The sequence below is a fragment of the Triplophysa dalaica genome, chromosome 15 (assembly GCF_015846415.1).
Source record: "Triplophysa dalaica isolate WHDGS20190420 chromosome 15, ASM1584641v1, whole genome shotgun sequence".
In the NCBI taxonomy this organism is placed as follows: Eukaryota; Metazoa; Chordata; class Actinopteri; order Cypriniformes; family Nemacheilidae; genus Triplophysa; species Triplophysa dalaica.
This window is the reverse complement of record NC_079556.1, coordinates 19,517,189-19,532,501: the sequence shown is the minus strand read 5'-3', so window position 1 is coordinate 19,532,501 and position 15,313 is coordinate 19,517,189. Positions and strand designations below refer to the sequence as shown.

Below are 15,313 nucleotides of genomic sequence, written 5' to 3'. Positions count from 1 at the left end.
ATTATTTTAATTTAAATACTTATTAAAGTAACCAAGTTGCAACATAATAGAATATAATTATAACACATAATATAACTACATAATTAATAGTAATGACATAATAAAATAAAACATTCACACGTTTTCATTAACATACTAGATGTATGTGGGTGATTCACCCTTGAGAAACAGGTCAAACAGAAAGAAGTTGTGCCTCTGATGTGATTTTTATGCGGATATTTTCAAACTATGATCTAATTTGGAAGAGCCCCTCACCGGCGGCGCAAAATGATGCTTAAGACGCATAAATTAGGTCATAGACTAGAGGGGGTCTCCATTGTCCCTCTCTGACAGTGCGCACTGGCGCGTATGACTCTCAGAGTGCTCTCAAAGTTGGAAAAAGTATGGAATTCCCCATTGACGCATATTAACAGTGCCTTAAAAAAGAAGAGGGAGAGAGAGAGGCAGAAACAAGCTCTAAACAAGCTGACAGCATAGTTTAGAGGCAGCACAAACACTACGCGTTTGGAGAAGTCATCTGATGGCATAAAAAAAGAGAAAACATGTGACAATAGCAAATGGCACGATGCTTAACGTAATATGAGACTAACAACATTTTTTCTCAATTATCTTGCCGAGATGTCAATGACTATTGTTTGCTAGTCCAGGGAGTCGCTCCGCCCCTCATGTTTGTCGTAAATCTGGCGCCTGGCTACAATAAACCTGAGATAAGAGTGGCCAGGGCTCGCCTCCTTCTCCAAGGCGATCAATCGGATCTCAGGCATACTACAAGCACTCTCTTACGTCGACGTCCACGAGAACAGAGCTGATACAACAACACGGCTGCAGCTCGAGCGCCAAATATCCATCTGCTTTCTGAACCATGTCGCTGAGCCCAAAGCACACGACACCTTTCTCAGTGACAGATATTTTGAGCCCAATCGAAGAGACTTACAAGAAGTTCAGTGGCATGGAGAGCTCTGGAAACCTCACATCTCCGCTGGGAGCCTACCGCCAACCTCAGGTGTCCCAGACTGGCATGCAGCAGCACTCTATGGGCCACAACGCCGCCGTGGCGACCACCTACCACATGCCACACTCCGTTTCTCAGTTTTCGCACAGTGCAATGGGGGGCTACTGCAATGGCAGTATTGGCAACATGGGGGACCTACCCTCTTACCAAGAAACTATGAGAAACAGCGCAGCAACTGGGTGGTACGGCGCCAATCCTGACCCTAGGTACTCGACAAGTAAGTTCTGATTTTATATATTTGTTTTTAGCTTTTTTTAATTAAATTTGGGTTTAGCATCACGTTTACGCATCAATAATTATTACTCATACTAGGCTTTAAAGCACACCATTTTATTTTAATCGCCTCCTGGCTGCTGATTTTATCTATAAAGTCCATCTTTGCTCATTTTAGTTATTTTTATTTGAAAGATTTTGCACTGTTTTCCTTATGTGCGCGCGCGTAAATGCAGCTGCACTTCTAGAAAACAAGTACATGAGAAAGCAAGCATTATACACTAATTGATTCCGCTACTTATTGAATGGTCGTACATCTGTATGCGTATTTTGAAGTTTCTAGATTCATGGGACCTTCCACAGGTATGAACATGAACATGGGCACGCTGACTGGCATGGCTGACACCACCAAATCCATCCCACCCTTGCACGCGGCTCCAAGGAGGAAGCGACGGGTGCTCTTCTCTCAGGCGCAAGTGTACGAGCTGGAAAGGAGATTTAAGCAGCAGAAATACCTTTCAGCGCCAGAGAGGGAACACCTGGCTAGCATGATCCATCTGACCCCGACGCAGGTCAAGATCTGGTTTCAGAATCATCGTTATAAGATGAAACGCCAGGCCAAGGACAAAGTAACCCAGCAGCTTCAACAGGAGGGCAACCTGTGTCAACAGCAGCAGTCGCCGAGGAGAGTGGCTGTGCCTGTGTTAGTGAAGGACGGCAAGCCCTGTCAAAACGGCTCCAACACACCGACGCCGAACCAGCAGCAGATGCAACAGCAGCAGCAGAACGGATCGGGGGTCGTGCTTCCTACCTCGAGCAACTCTATGAATCAGCAGGTCAACGTAGCGCTGGTTCAGGCCCAAGACCTGGAGGAAATGTCCCCAAGTCCCCCGTCACTCCACTCGCAGATGAACACCATGGGCCAGATGGACGGTACCGTAGATTACACGAATAACATGGTCACTTCAAATCTGCTTTATGGCAGAACGTGGTAAAACCGACCATTACCTTTCCTTGTTTGTTTTTTACGCAACTTTACAGTCGTCTGAATTATTACGCATGGGGACTTGCGCTACGCATCATGCGATCGAAGGACTTTTGGGGGAAAATGTGCCATCTTTTTTCTAAAAACACTTTTCGTGGGCACGATTTTCTACAGAGACCCTGCTCTTACAATGGACGAGACGATCAAATACTGTTTATGTTCTTGCTGTATGTTTTGGACTTCCCTTTGTTGCGCTAGTAAAAGGTTAAACAAACTTGCTGCTCCAGAACTATGATAATGGCACAACACGGGAAGCAATGTTTCATAATTCAGGTATGAACTTCTAGCAAGAAAAGATAAATGCCTGGACACGACATGAAACCACTATTGTAAACTAATGTATTGATTCAGATAAATGAAAGTAGGGGTTGTATATTTGGCTAATTCTTAAGTTTCTGTTGTAATATAAATGTTTCAGTCTTTTTGTTGGTCATTATTCTATTTTTTTCTTTTTTTATAAGTTAAAACAGACACAAATACCATGGCTGCTGTATATGTTTCGAATCGATTGAACGATACAATAAATCCATTAAACTGCACGCCATTGTTGGGGAATTAATTTGTGTACAGTAATTCTTGTATTGTTTGAAGTAGTTACTGAAAAAACTGAATAATATTAATTAGGGGCAGTGGGGGAGAACTTTGTATTGTCCATGTGGTTACTTTTGAATAGAAAGACAAATGAAGAGTTTGGTTCGAAAATGAGATAACTCCCTTTTAAAAACTGCTTAAAAACTTGTTTTTTATTATGTTATCAAGTTTTTAATGTGTTTTATTGTGTTAGTTAGCTGTATTGAGTTATTCGAGTTATTATGAGTTAAATAAATAAAAAACTGCAATTTGAGTCATATTAATTTAAATGCACAAAACAAAAACATGATTTTCTGAGTTATCTCATTTTGGAACCAAACTCTTTGGTTCATTAATCCAATAGACTTTAATCCTTAAATGTACAGATTACCTGAAATAATTAAACGTCTGCAGTGCAAATGTATACTTTGCAATACTGTTTAAACACGTAATATTACTATATCGTTAAGATTTAATACCAAGCCAGTAACAGATATATTTACTAATTTAAACTAATCTGATTTTTTAAAATGAAACAACAGCAATAACAGTAAAGAATAACAACAATAATATTAATACAATAACAATAATAATTATAACACAAACAGAAAAATAATAACAATATAAGGAACAGACAAAGGATACATTGTGGTCATAGAAAACAATAACTTCCAATTCTATACTTTTCCGCAAAATGTATTTTTTATTACTGTAAATTTTTGGTGGCGATCCATTTGCTAAACTTCATAGAAAACTTTATAGTTCACATCTCGTTTATGCTAATTCAAACTAACAATAAATATGTTCAGAATCCCACATTATGTTGTCGTATAATATTTGTATCTACGACTGATGCAAGAGAAATAACGTTTTTTTTTTCTTTTTTGCATTAAGCGAAATACGATTTTAAGAAGTTAAGTTTCAGTAAGCCTATGTTTGTTTTGTTCCTTGAGTCTTTTAAATGATGTGCTTTTGACTCTAATAATACTGTGTATGAGCAGTAAAATGTAATACGGGTAAATTTGTTATTTGTTGTATATTATGTTTTTAAAATAAATAATATTGCAAAGTTATAAGGAGTATTAAAACAGCATTTAATAGGCCTAATATGAAGCACAAAAAACAACAAATATATAGTAAAATTATATCTAGCTTTAAATTAGGGGAACAGGTAAGAAAAATAAGAATGACAAAACAAAATAAGAAGGCCTTTGAAGTTTTTAATGGTAAAGTCATTAGTGACAAACCTTGAATCCTTTCCAAATTTTATTTTTATTTATTATAATAGAGTTACAATGCTCTAGCTTCCTTTGAATCAACTATTTAGCAAAGTTTCGATTAAGAAATCCAATTTAACATACTCAAAATAGACAGTTAGATTTCATACAAAGTGGGAATCAAGAAACATTCAACATAAAAAGATATGAAAAGCCAGCATCAACCAATCTGCAGGAGCTGTTTTACATTAGAAGCAGTGGAAAATAGGCTAGATGGACCTTTTTCAAACTTAGTACTTAGTACAGCGAAAGGAAAAGATTAATTTTGGTATCCAAGCCTCATTCTTTGAGAATTTTCATGTTTCATGAATGTTTCTGCTCCTCATAAATAAATACACCTAAATGGCCGGTGAAACATCTTTGGTTGTGATTATAAAGTATCTGTGGCCTGATAATGGATGCATTGATCAAAGCCTGTATTTTTAACCTGTGGCTGATCATGATACTGTTTTACTGAGGCTTGTGGAAGATTGCATCTGATGTCAGAATGTGAATGATCTATTATATTATTATACATTTACTATACTGTTTCTATTTAGTATGTGTTATATATGTATTACATATTATACAGTAGGCTATAACTATATAATTATTTTACATAACAAATAATTTAACTCCTGTTCATTATATCAATCTATGAAATGTAGCTAAATTCTCTTTTTTTATTTGATCAATTGAATAAATACACACATACACACACATTTCAGTGCAAAATAAAAAAAATAGTTGAATATTTTAGGATAACAATTGATGGCATAATTTACTGACGTCTGTGTCCAGAACAATGAAAAAAAGTGCACATATCAATGTATTATTATATAGATTATTGCAGACTAAATTTTGTGTAACTTTGTTGCGTTTTTATTCGTGTGTGTGTGTGCAGAGATGCAAAGCCTGTGTATCCTGTTTATTATAACACAGATTACAAAAGCGTATTGAACGTCCAGAAATATGCTTTTCAATATCTATTCAAGACGAGGAAAACACAGCACGGGGAGTCAAAGATATTGGAGTTTGGTTTGCTACAATCCTGCTAAAGGTTTTATGGAGTTCCATTCTTTCTCACTAATTGCAAGATCTTAACAAATTCTTAACGCTGGGTAATTTGAATCCAGCCCGGGGGCCTTGTCTGTATTTTCCCCGGCCATTATTCTACTTAATATGTCAGAACGTCTGATCGCAGAGAAACCTTTTCAAGTTCTATTGATGTGTCTTTCAATTGACCGCGGTGACCTAGCAACCTGGACTGCACTAATTGGCATAGGCAGCTTGACGTCAGAATTACAGTTTATGTGGGAACGAATTTGACACTCCTAAAATAGTATACAAAAATCACAACGTTGTTCATAATCATGCATATCTGCAGTGGATGGATTGAAAGAATCTTAGCTATGCCAGAATGTTAATGATAAGTGTTATTCAATATACTCTATAGCTAAGTGTTTAAAGTGTTTAGGTGTTAAAAACATGCGTATATGTTTACATATCACTTAATCCATATATATCTTGCGCACACTTTCCATGGGTTTTTATCAAACTAATGGAGCATCGTCCAAAATCGTGTTTGACTGTGTCGACCCCCCCGTAACCGTCCCCAATTCAACATACACTTCTGTTTCCTAACAAAAGTAGACACTTTTGCACCTAAAAGCTATAGGGGTGCTTTGTGAATAGTTTCTCATCGCATTGACCTCTATGCATTTTAATTGAGATAGAATTTTAATGTAATACTATTGCTCGATTGTAAATTTAAAATTCAGTACACATTTCTCCAAGCAGAGCATCACACGTCTCACACTGAAACTTATTAAACTGATATATATAATAGCGCAGGTTGCCAAGGCCTGGCAGGGTGAGTTTTCATATAGGTAAAAAGCTTTGTGGTATCAAAGCAGACGGCGTCCTAGAAATGCAAACGCTCCCAATTTGGACCATTTCAGACGGGGGGAGATATAGCGGGCAAATGCTTCAACGCAATGACAAATATTTCCAGCGGGTCAAAGGACTCTGAAAGCAATTCTCTCTAATGGCTTTCCATAAAATTAAACAAATGACAGCGCATTTTGCTGTTGCCTTTGTCCAGGAGTATGGAACGGATACGTACGCGCGCTCGCACGCCAACAAAATCATTGCATTTTCGATCTCGAACTATTTAATTCTGTTGCGCGCTATGAATAACATTCCACCAACATTGTGTAGGAAATACAACCATCTAAAGTCTGTTTCATTTCTGTACACCAGAGAGAGAGAGAGAGAGAGAGAGAGAGAGAGAGGGAGGGCTGGATCCCTTATTATTAAACCATGTCACATTCCTTTCGATGCCTGTCTGTGCTGCCCGGGCCGGTCAGTAATCCCTCTTCCAAGTTCCCTATGCATCTTATTCAGTCTGCTTATAAGTTGTTAAAGAAACTGTTTTCAATCGACACTAATAACTACTGACCTCGAGTGACACGCAGCCACAATAGCCCTGTGCAGGCCAATCAAAGAAGCTGATTAGAACTTCAAGAGGTCTAAAGCAAGAATCAATGGCCGGTCTGTCTCTAGCTGCCGGTCCCAGCGTCACTGTCATTACGCCTGTTTGCCATTAGTTATGCCTCATTACTTTCAGCAAACAGCACTCGAGAGAGACGTGTTTACCTTTAGACATTTCATATATTTGATATTATTGGACCTTATTGGAATGGAATGGTTTCAAGGTTTTTGGAGAAGATCTAAAGCGAGGCGCATTTGAATCACATTCATTATTTTTTTATTTTGTTCAGGGATGAACATTTAAATATTCATTTATACTAGCAGTTGTTTTCGCAAATATGACTCAGTTTTTTTTCAGGTATCAACTTGGTGTCAGATGTTTTCTTTTTAATTGCTCAAGTAAAAACAAAAACAAATGAGAATATAATTGTTGAAATCCTTTAAGAGTATGGAGATGTTATTTGAATGTAGATTGTGGAGGACACATACTCTGGATTTGGGTACATTTGATGCTAAATGTTTGAGTTCATATTGAGTTCATATTGGGATTTCGTATTCTTTTTTTTAGGAGAAATATCTTAAATTTAAGATATCGTTTCCATTTTCTCTCCATTTAGTCTTTTTGATATCTACGAGACTAGGGCTGTCAAACGATTAATCGCAATTAATCGCATCCAGAATAAAAATTTGTGATTACAAGATTTATGTCTGTGTACTGTGCATATTATTTTGTATTTATAAACACATAACATATGCATATGTAGGAAACATTTAGTTGGATTTATTTATATGTAACAATAATTTAAATGTTACATACATTTTTATTTTTATTAAATATATCCATTTGTTTATGTTTGTGAAAAAACACAATTATTTTGATAAGTACACAGGGAAATATTAAGTAAACGTGAAATGTTATATTGGATACGATTCATCACGATTTATTATTTGACAACCTTAGAAATAACTGACAAATTTTTCATATGCTTCATCAACATTCTCTTCTTTACAAGATCTCTGATCCACTCAATACGAATAAATTCTTGCATCACACATCATCGCGACGCATCATCTATTCATTACTACTCTTCATTTGCAATCTCTGTTTTCAATTTAGTCAGTATGTGCGAAATCACTAATGAAATGTTTCACCCGTTAGGCTACATGTGATCTTTCTTTAGCATAAGCTTTGACTGAGACAATTGTGAAAATTTGTATGCCTTGATGAAAATGCTTCAGATGACAATGGGATTCTCAAGAGCTGCGAGTATCTGATTTGTATTCGGCTCCTAAAATTCAAATCAGGGTTGAATGGGCCACATTGTGAAGTGTTGAAGTATTCTAGGTCCCTGCAAGACTCGTACAATGCTACACTTTCAAACTAGCGCACAGCTTCTTCCCAATCCGCAGTTGCCAAGGCGATGGGCAGCTGCGAGACTGGGCCTTGTTTGTTTATAAGGGCAGGGGTGGATGGTGGTTCAAATGGAGGCAGGCAATAGCATGAATTGTTTGTGTGCAACCACTTCACAAGTGTGAGAGGGAGGATTGATATTGCATATGTTTATGTCCTGATTTATTGTAGTGTATAACACCGCTGGATAGACATGAGCCTTTGACATGATCCTTGACACATGGCACTTATTCTTCGTTGATTTTCATGTTTTCTTTTTTTCATTGCTACTGAAAGCGGCTGAAAAAAATGTGTTAATACATTTTTCTGTGAAGAATAATATTGTAACTTTTTTATATCCTTTAAAAAACACCACAAATGCAAGACGAAAATAAATTAACTACTAAAAACAGGAAAAAATATTAAAATGTATGTTTATACATATATATATATATGTGTGTGTGTGCTTAATAAATTAATACATTTATTTTTGGTGGTGCAGAATATTATACGTTTATTTTTCTAAAACAAAAACAGCAAAAATTCAACAATATATATAAATGGTTTTTGTAGGACATATGATTGTGATTTTTGTTGTTGTTTTTATAATTTTTTCTAAAAACACCCTGAACACAACAGAAAACTAACTACTGAAACGGATAAAAATATATATTTTCTAATCTTTTTTTTGGTGGGGCGTAAAATTACTTTTTGTCATTTTCGATATTTAATATTCTCAAAAAAATCACCACAAATGCAAAAGAAACTTAACTACTAAAATCAGCTCAAATATATATTTATTTTACAAATGTATGTATTTATTTATTACACAGTACATAAAATGACATATTGAATGACACAGCTTTTTAGTTTCTATTTTTTATTTCTATTTTTAATGTTTATTTATTGTAGGGCATAATATTGTAAGTTTTAAATATATATCTTTTTTATTTACCACTAAAATGCAACATTTTTATTTCAAATATTATTATTCCGTGGCAAACATCTATCAGTCTGGTACAACCAATATGCAAGGAGCCATTTTGTTTTCATGTGACAAGAAAACCATAAAACAGGAAAATATAATAGAAAACACAAACATTCTCAAGATATGTCGATATTGCATATTTGGGCGGCAAATTCCATCATCCAGTCCAACCATTTACATCATTGATCCTTTAAAAGAATAAAAACAAAATTCAAAATGTAAATAAGATATGTTTTTCTGTTTGTAAAAGGACGCTGGAAAGGTACAACCAGGGTTGCCAGATCTGCGTAACAAAACCAGCCCAACTGCAAATCAAAACCAACCCCATAGGCTGAAAACCCAAACTCAACATGCTACTCCCTACAATTTTATGGCTCTCCTGTGTTAGCCAAGTGGTTGATATCCTTAGGACAACATCATGTTGACCCTGGAACAACATTTACATCAACCAATCAGGTTTCAGAAATAAATTTACAGTTTATTTTAAGTTTAATCTTCCAACCAGGATTAGGTACTTCTAGACCATTATTTTTCACTTATCATTTCCCTCTGATTTTATGGGTGAGTTATGGTTGGGGTTTCGTGTGGGTTTAAGTTTTATTTATTAAAAATGTGTCCTTAGGTCAACAAATTATGTTGTCCTGAGGACATCAACCACTTGGTAAAATCAGGTCGAGCTCAATTTTACAGTTGCTTTATTGCACACAATTTCCTCCAGCAAAATCACTGTACAGAAGTGATCATAATCATAAACAAAATTAGCTTACATTCAGATGAACAAAATCCCTACACCTTTAAGCAGCAAGAAAACTGCTGACTTGGCAATATGTTTTTAACAATGATGCACCATTTTTACTCCATCCGCTACTTCAAAACTTTAAATTATATAAAATAATAAAACAGTACAGTAACTAATAGCAAATTAACAGGAAATGTGTAATTACATTGCTAAGAAGGTTCAGACCTTTATGGCCAAGTACTGCGGGTTTATTTGTATAAGGCATATACAAAGTTAAAAGCTATAGAGCACATTTTAGGATACCGGCAGAAACATTTTTGCATTGTACGTGAAAGCCAAGAGAAGGTGAACGTAGCAGATAACGCAGCACTGGTCTGGGAATATGGCTAATTCATTTGACAGAACTGTTTATCTGTTTGCACAAGGGTTGTGTCCACTAATACGTTTGATCAAGTCTAATTATGTCCAACAAATTAAGAGAGCACCGCTTGCTTCATTAAGTGGAGATGAACCTAAGAACACTGGCACATTTGTTGTTGTGCAAAATCCCCTCGTACAAACAGAGCAAGACAGCCCTAATATGTAGCGTACACAAGAGCAAAGAGCAGGACGGGACCACCCACTCTCTTTCCAATTATCATCTTGCCACAACCTGTCTACTCTTCACCATTCATCAATAGACGCAGCACTGCAAAGAGGGCATTACAATTAGATGCCTGTTGTTCCCCTTAATAAATTTCTAGACTGTTGCTTGGAATCAATAGCCGGCAGTCCATGTGCCCTGGATGACAAACAGGATTACACCCCAAATCCCGCGTTCTGTCCCCTGCTCCTCCTCCTAAATTACTCATGAGGACAAACACTGTCAACCAGGCCCTGAGAGATCCCCCTAAAGACTGAACCAAGTTAAGCTTGTACCTTTCGGGTCATTGCGAGCACCCTCAAAATGGAGTTCATGCTAGACTTTGTGTATTTTTCGAGACGTCTGGGAATATCACCGGTCCATTCCATGTTCCCCTGCTGAGTTTACCTATAATATGATGCACGCTGCCCAGGTACATGATGCAAATTAAGCCAATTAAGCCAGGAAGCATATGGGACAAAGGTGCATTACAGCTGGCCATCCTCTCGGTCACAGCAGACGGTGGAGTGTTTGCTTGCCCTGATTTAAGCAGCTGGTCACAGAAGTTAGCTCCGGACACATTCAGCCGCTCGGCGGGGGGGACCCACTCACTGAAAGACAAAGTTAACCAAGAAATCCTGCCTGGAAGCTTTCTCCGGGGGTGGTGATGATCAGGGAAAACAAAGATGACACGGTCACTTGTAACATGCACGCTTTCTCCCAAATCCTACGTCCTGCCACACTTGACAGTTAATTAGGCGAGCGCGGGCAGTTCCCTGATCATTAAACCTGTCCTCATCAGCTCTAATCCTGAATGTGTGCTCGCCGTCTTCCTCTGCTACTCTCCCAGCAGATATATGCTTTCTAGTGGTATTGATCAAGCGTTAAGTGCCTGGTAAGATGTGCACATCCTAATAATTACATTCTATATTAAGCATATGAGGCTTTGGCTGATCAATCGCTGATTTAGTCAGCACTGTGATTTCGATTTTCCACAAAAATTTTGTGCAACTTTGAAAAAACATCATCCTTTAGAGCAGTCTAACCCAGCATCTTCAGCCACAGTTAGGTTACTTGCAGGTTATAATATTTTTCTTTCATACGGACAAAAATATTGGGACGCCCCCTTCTAAGGAACATTTTTGACTACTTTAAGCATTTCTGTGAGCACAAATCGTATTCCTACTGTATTTAATGATATTCTAGAAAATAGTGTTCTTTGGATTTTATAGCAACGGTTTGGGAAGGGTCCTTTTCTATTCCAAAATGACAATGTCCCTGTGAACAAAGCAAGAATGAAAGAGAAATTGATTCAGTCTAGTTTGGAAGAACTTGCCTGAGACCTGAAACCAGCTGAACACCTTTGAGTCAAACACTCATCACCCAAACTCATCAATGACTTGTACACAGAGTTATTTCAGAACAGAATAAGGCCCTTCTGAAACTGTTGGAACAAAGACCAAAACAAAATGGTATTATATGGTATAGCATTAAAGGAGAAGCGTGGAGATTTTAGAGGTCTTTAGTGAAGAAGTTGCAAATTGCAACCATCGGCTGACTCCCCCCTTTCGAAGCACTACAGTGGCTAACACAGGACTAAAATATTGTCACGTCTTCGCATATTTGCAGATGGAGATTATGTATTCATGAAACTCGTTCTGTATAGCAGTTTGTTTGTTTAGGTCTACGTTAGAAACAGCATGACGAATTCTATGCAAGGGGACCTGAGGTGTATAAAAATAGCTCATTCTAAGATATAAAAACATAACGCTTCATTATGTAAGGTCTTTATACACTCTGAATGTAAATTATATAGCATTTATGTCAAAAGATCCTCCAAAAATCTACACACTGGACCTTTAAGATTTGTTTTGATTGGAATTTCTGGAATAGATAAGCATGCAGAGGTGCGTCCCAATGCACTTGTCGTTTGGCCTAAATCTCATGTTATCCAACATAGTATAAGTGGTTTAGACCAGTATTGACAAAATGACAAATGCTAAGACACTCATCTCTTCTCCTCATATACAGTTTATTAAACATTTACCTTTATGAAGTATATTCATTGACGAATTAACTGCTGAAAAAACACATATCACATCTTTGTGGCAGAGACGCTCAAAAATGTGTGCAACTTTATCCGTTATGAAGAAGGGGTGTAGTAAAGAAATTGTACAGATGTTTTAATATTTGCGAAGTGTAAAGGGTGACCAATGGTAATGATTAACGAAAAAATAAAAAAATAAATGTTGATTTATGAACCCTTGGCTACCCAGGCCCTGCTCCAATTGCTTTGCTCCTCCATAAAGGGCAAAATGAGCCGGTCAGAATTTCAAAGCGAGCGCATTTTCTTCCGAGTGCTGCGCTGCAGAAAACAGATCAGGTAATTACTGTACTTTCCAAGACTATAAGGCCATACATTAAAATCTCCAACAACTTCTCAAGTGACATCTCATCTAATCACAAGGACAATCACAGAGAGCAGCTGTTTACTGATTGCACTAATCAAAAATAGCTTCTTCAAATGCCACTAATTGGTAAGTTTATCCATCCAATCGCACGGCAGACATGTAGAGGACGCGGTCCTGATTTGCCGAACCCAAATATCCCATTTGCATTAAGTGGCACCAGAATGCTCTTGACTCCCACAAGTTATCAGCAAAGCAGCCAATTATTCATCAGCAGCAAATTGGCACATCAAAGTCAAATCAGAGAATTACGGAGAGGAACACCCAACGCCGGGGCTGAGAGACGTAAGGTGGCCTTTGATTGACCGCATTGCCCTTCCGGAGTCTTCAGCGACATTACGATGCTTAAACCCCTACCGAGGCCCATTTGACTGCTGGACAAGTGTTATATTCAGATAATGGCCATTTAGACACCAATTGGAATTCGGCCCTTTTTCCCCTTGCAAAAATTAGGGCATACCTGTCCATCACAGGCTTTGTTTCACGAATCTGATAACAGGTATAATGACTTATTATGTGCTGCACTGCGATTAATAACAACATTCCAAGTCGATTTTGGTGGAGAAATTGGTTTCAATTTTGATCCAAAATAAATTCAGTATTCATGTACCAAAGAGCATATAAATGAAGATAAGTGTGCTATTAGTATGCAGTACTTATAAAATACAATGAGAAAGTACACTTTTAGTGTTACAGAGATACACTCTATAGATGTATAATTTATAAATTCTAAGTGTACTTGGCTTGTTGTTGTGTTTACTCTTTTGATTAAGTAGTCTATTTAATACCTTTGTTTCACTAGTTTGACATACTGTCTTATAAATGTACAAAATCAAGTTTATATTGTAGACCAGCTTTGGAGTGGTTTAACGTTACAAATATGTACATTGGCTGCACATATTAAATTTATGTTCACTCTGCATAATTTATCTTTGTTCAAGTTTCCCAATTCATGCTCGGAAAAAAAAACATGATGTTATATGAGAAGTTTTATATCTGGATGTAAAGTTGTAAACTCAAATATTTTTAATTGACCAGACATTTTACAGAAGATATTCAGACAGAGATTCAAGTTTAAAAACATACATCCACAGCATAAGTAAAGTCTTTCTGAACAATGGAAACCACAAAACTAAAAAAATATGAAAAACTTGTCTAAATCTCAAAGTTAAATAAACATTAAACACTAAAATGTATTTATCTTTACTGAAAAACATAAAATATTTCATTAAGAAATTAAGGTGCGTCCCAAATCGCACACTATTCTATTCTATTTTGTAGTGTAAAAAGAAGTGCACTTTACCCTGATGCACTTAAATAAATTGTGTTGAATTAACTTATTCGAATAAGTAAATTACATCGGTTATTGACACCAGGCCCAGCGAACCACAGGTTCTGGAATGCATATCAATGACATTGATAGGTTAAAAACTGCCTCCACAGAAAAATATCAACGACTACTTCTCTAGCCCCGCCCACTGATTTGCGCATGACAATTCTAAGTAACACAGGTGGTGCGGAACCAGATAGAGCGAGCAAGCAATAAACAAACATGCCGTTAAAGATAGCAAAATATTGTGCCACCCCTGGTTGTGGAAGAATACAGTCGCTGCATATCCTTCCTTCGGATTTTGACATTAGTAATGCGTGTTGAACGTTTATTTTTAAAGATGTTCCAGCTCTTGTGGGAAAAACATGGAGTGTTTGTTTGTTTAATTTCTCCAAGGATTCCTTCGTGAACAAAGCAGAGATCGACACTGGATTAGTGGAATGACCAAATTTTTAAAGCAGTGCTGTGTTGTGAATATTGGATCCGATAGGAATGTTGCAGCAATCTTATGTGAGAAAAACATTTTGTATTATGCGTCACTATGCTTTGTTAGAGATCGCTTGATGTGCCCTGAGCACTATTCGCACGAGATTAGTATTACATGGGGACCTCTAGTTATTTGTATTAATTGCAGAAGTTCTCTGTGATCATAAGCCCGTGCGAATCGGCATCTCTGTGATTTGGTGGGCTCATACATAATTTTCAAAGATTTTATGCACCAATTGTGAATAATGAAGGCTTATTTGAAGTGTTTTGGTAAACATTTGAGACCCCCGATCGCGTTGATCTTTTGTCCGGTTCAGGATCACTAGTCTCAAATGCTGACAGGTACGGTCATATATCATTAAATTTGAATGATCCTAATGTGTAACCTAACGTTACGTCTAGAACCAAATTAGCAGAAGGCTCTAACCACGCAAACTTCTATCCAATTAAAGTGGTGGGCGTTTACTTATAAAGTCGTCAATGTGGCACACCCATTAAAACCAAGCGTTTGTAGAGCTGGCCTCCAAACCAGTGTAGAAAATAGAAAATTTTACTTCTTGATTTTGATGTTTATGAATGTAAAAATCACGCGAACGTCATAACTAGACCTCATACAACAATATAAAACAACAAGCAAGGCCAGTTCATGAGACCTTTATTATACTAACTACATAAAGTATGCTAAAATTATACTTGTTCTT

General features: G+C 37.0%; 2 protein-coding genes across 3 annotated transcripts in view; one reads left to right on the top strand and one right to left on the bottom strand.

Annotated features, from left to right (window-relative positions):
• The window catches only part of kiz (kizuna centrosomal protein), a 71,320-nt gene that overhangs the window by 12,262 nt on the left and 43,745 nt on the right, over positions 1–15,313 (bottom strand). The gene's annotated exons all lie outside the window — the stretch shown is intronic.
• Positions 790–2,732, top strand: nkx2.4a (NK2 homeobox 4a). Of its 2 annotated transcripts, none has more exons than XM_056767416.1 (2): positions 790–1,229; positions 1,589–2,732. In XM_056767416.1, the coding sequence occupies exons 1-2, from the start codon at positions 863–865 to the stop codon at positions 2,218–2,220; spliced, it is 999 nt and encodes a 332-aa protein (XP_056623394.1). In that variant the 5' UTR covers positions 790–862; the 3' UTR covers positions 2,221–2,732. The 2 variants fall into 2 exon arrangements, with proteins under 2 accessions (XP_056623394.1, XP_056623393.1); XM_056767415.1 differs by having other exon boundaries at positions 1,562–2,732.

Excerpts from the sequence above, each read along its gene's own strand:
- nkx2.4a (XM_056767415.1), top strand. The coding sequence starts at position 863 with ATGTCGCTGAGCCCAAAGCACACGACACCTTTCTCAGTGACAGATATT. Across the intron at positions 1,230-1,561 it reads TGACCCTAGGTACTCGACAA|TTTCTAGATTCATGGGACCT; the intron begins GTAAGTTCTGAT and ends CGTATTTTGAAG.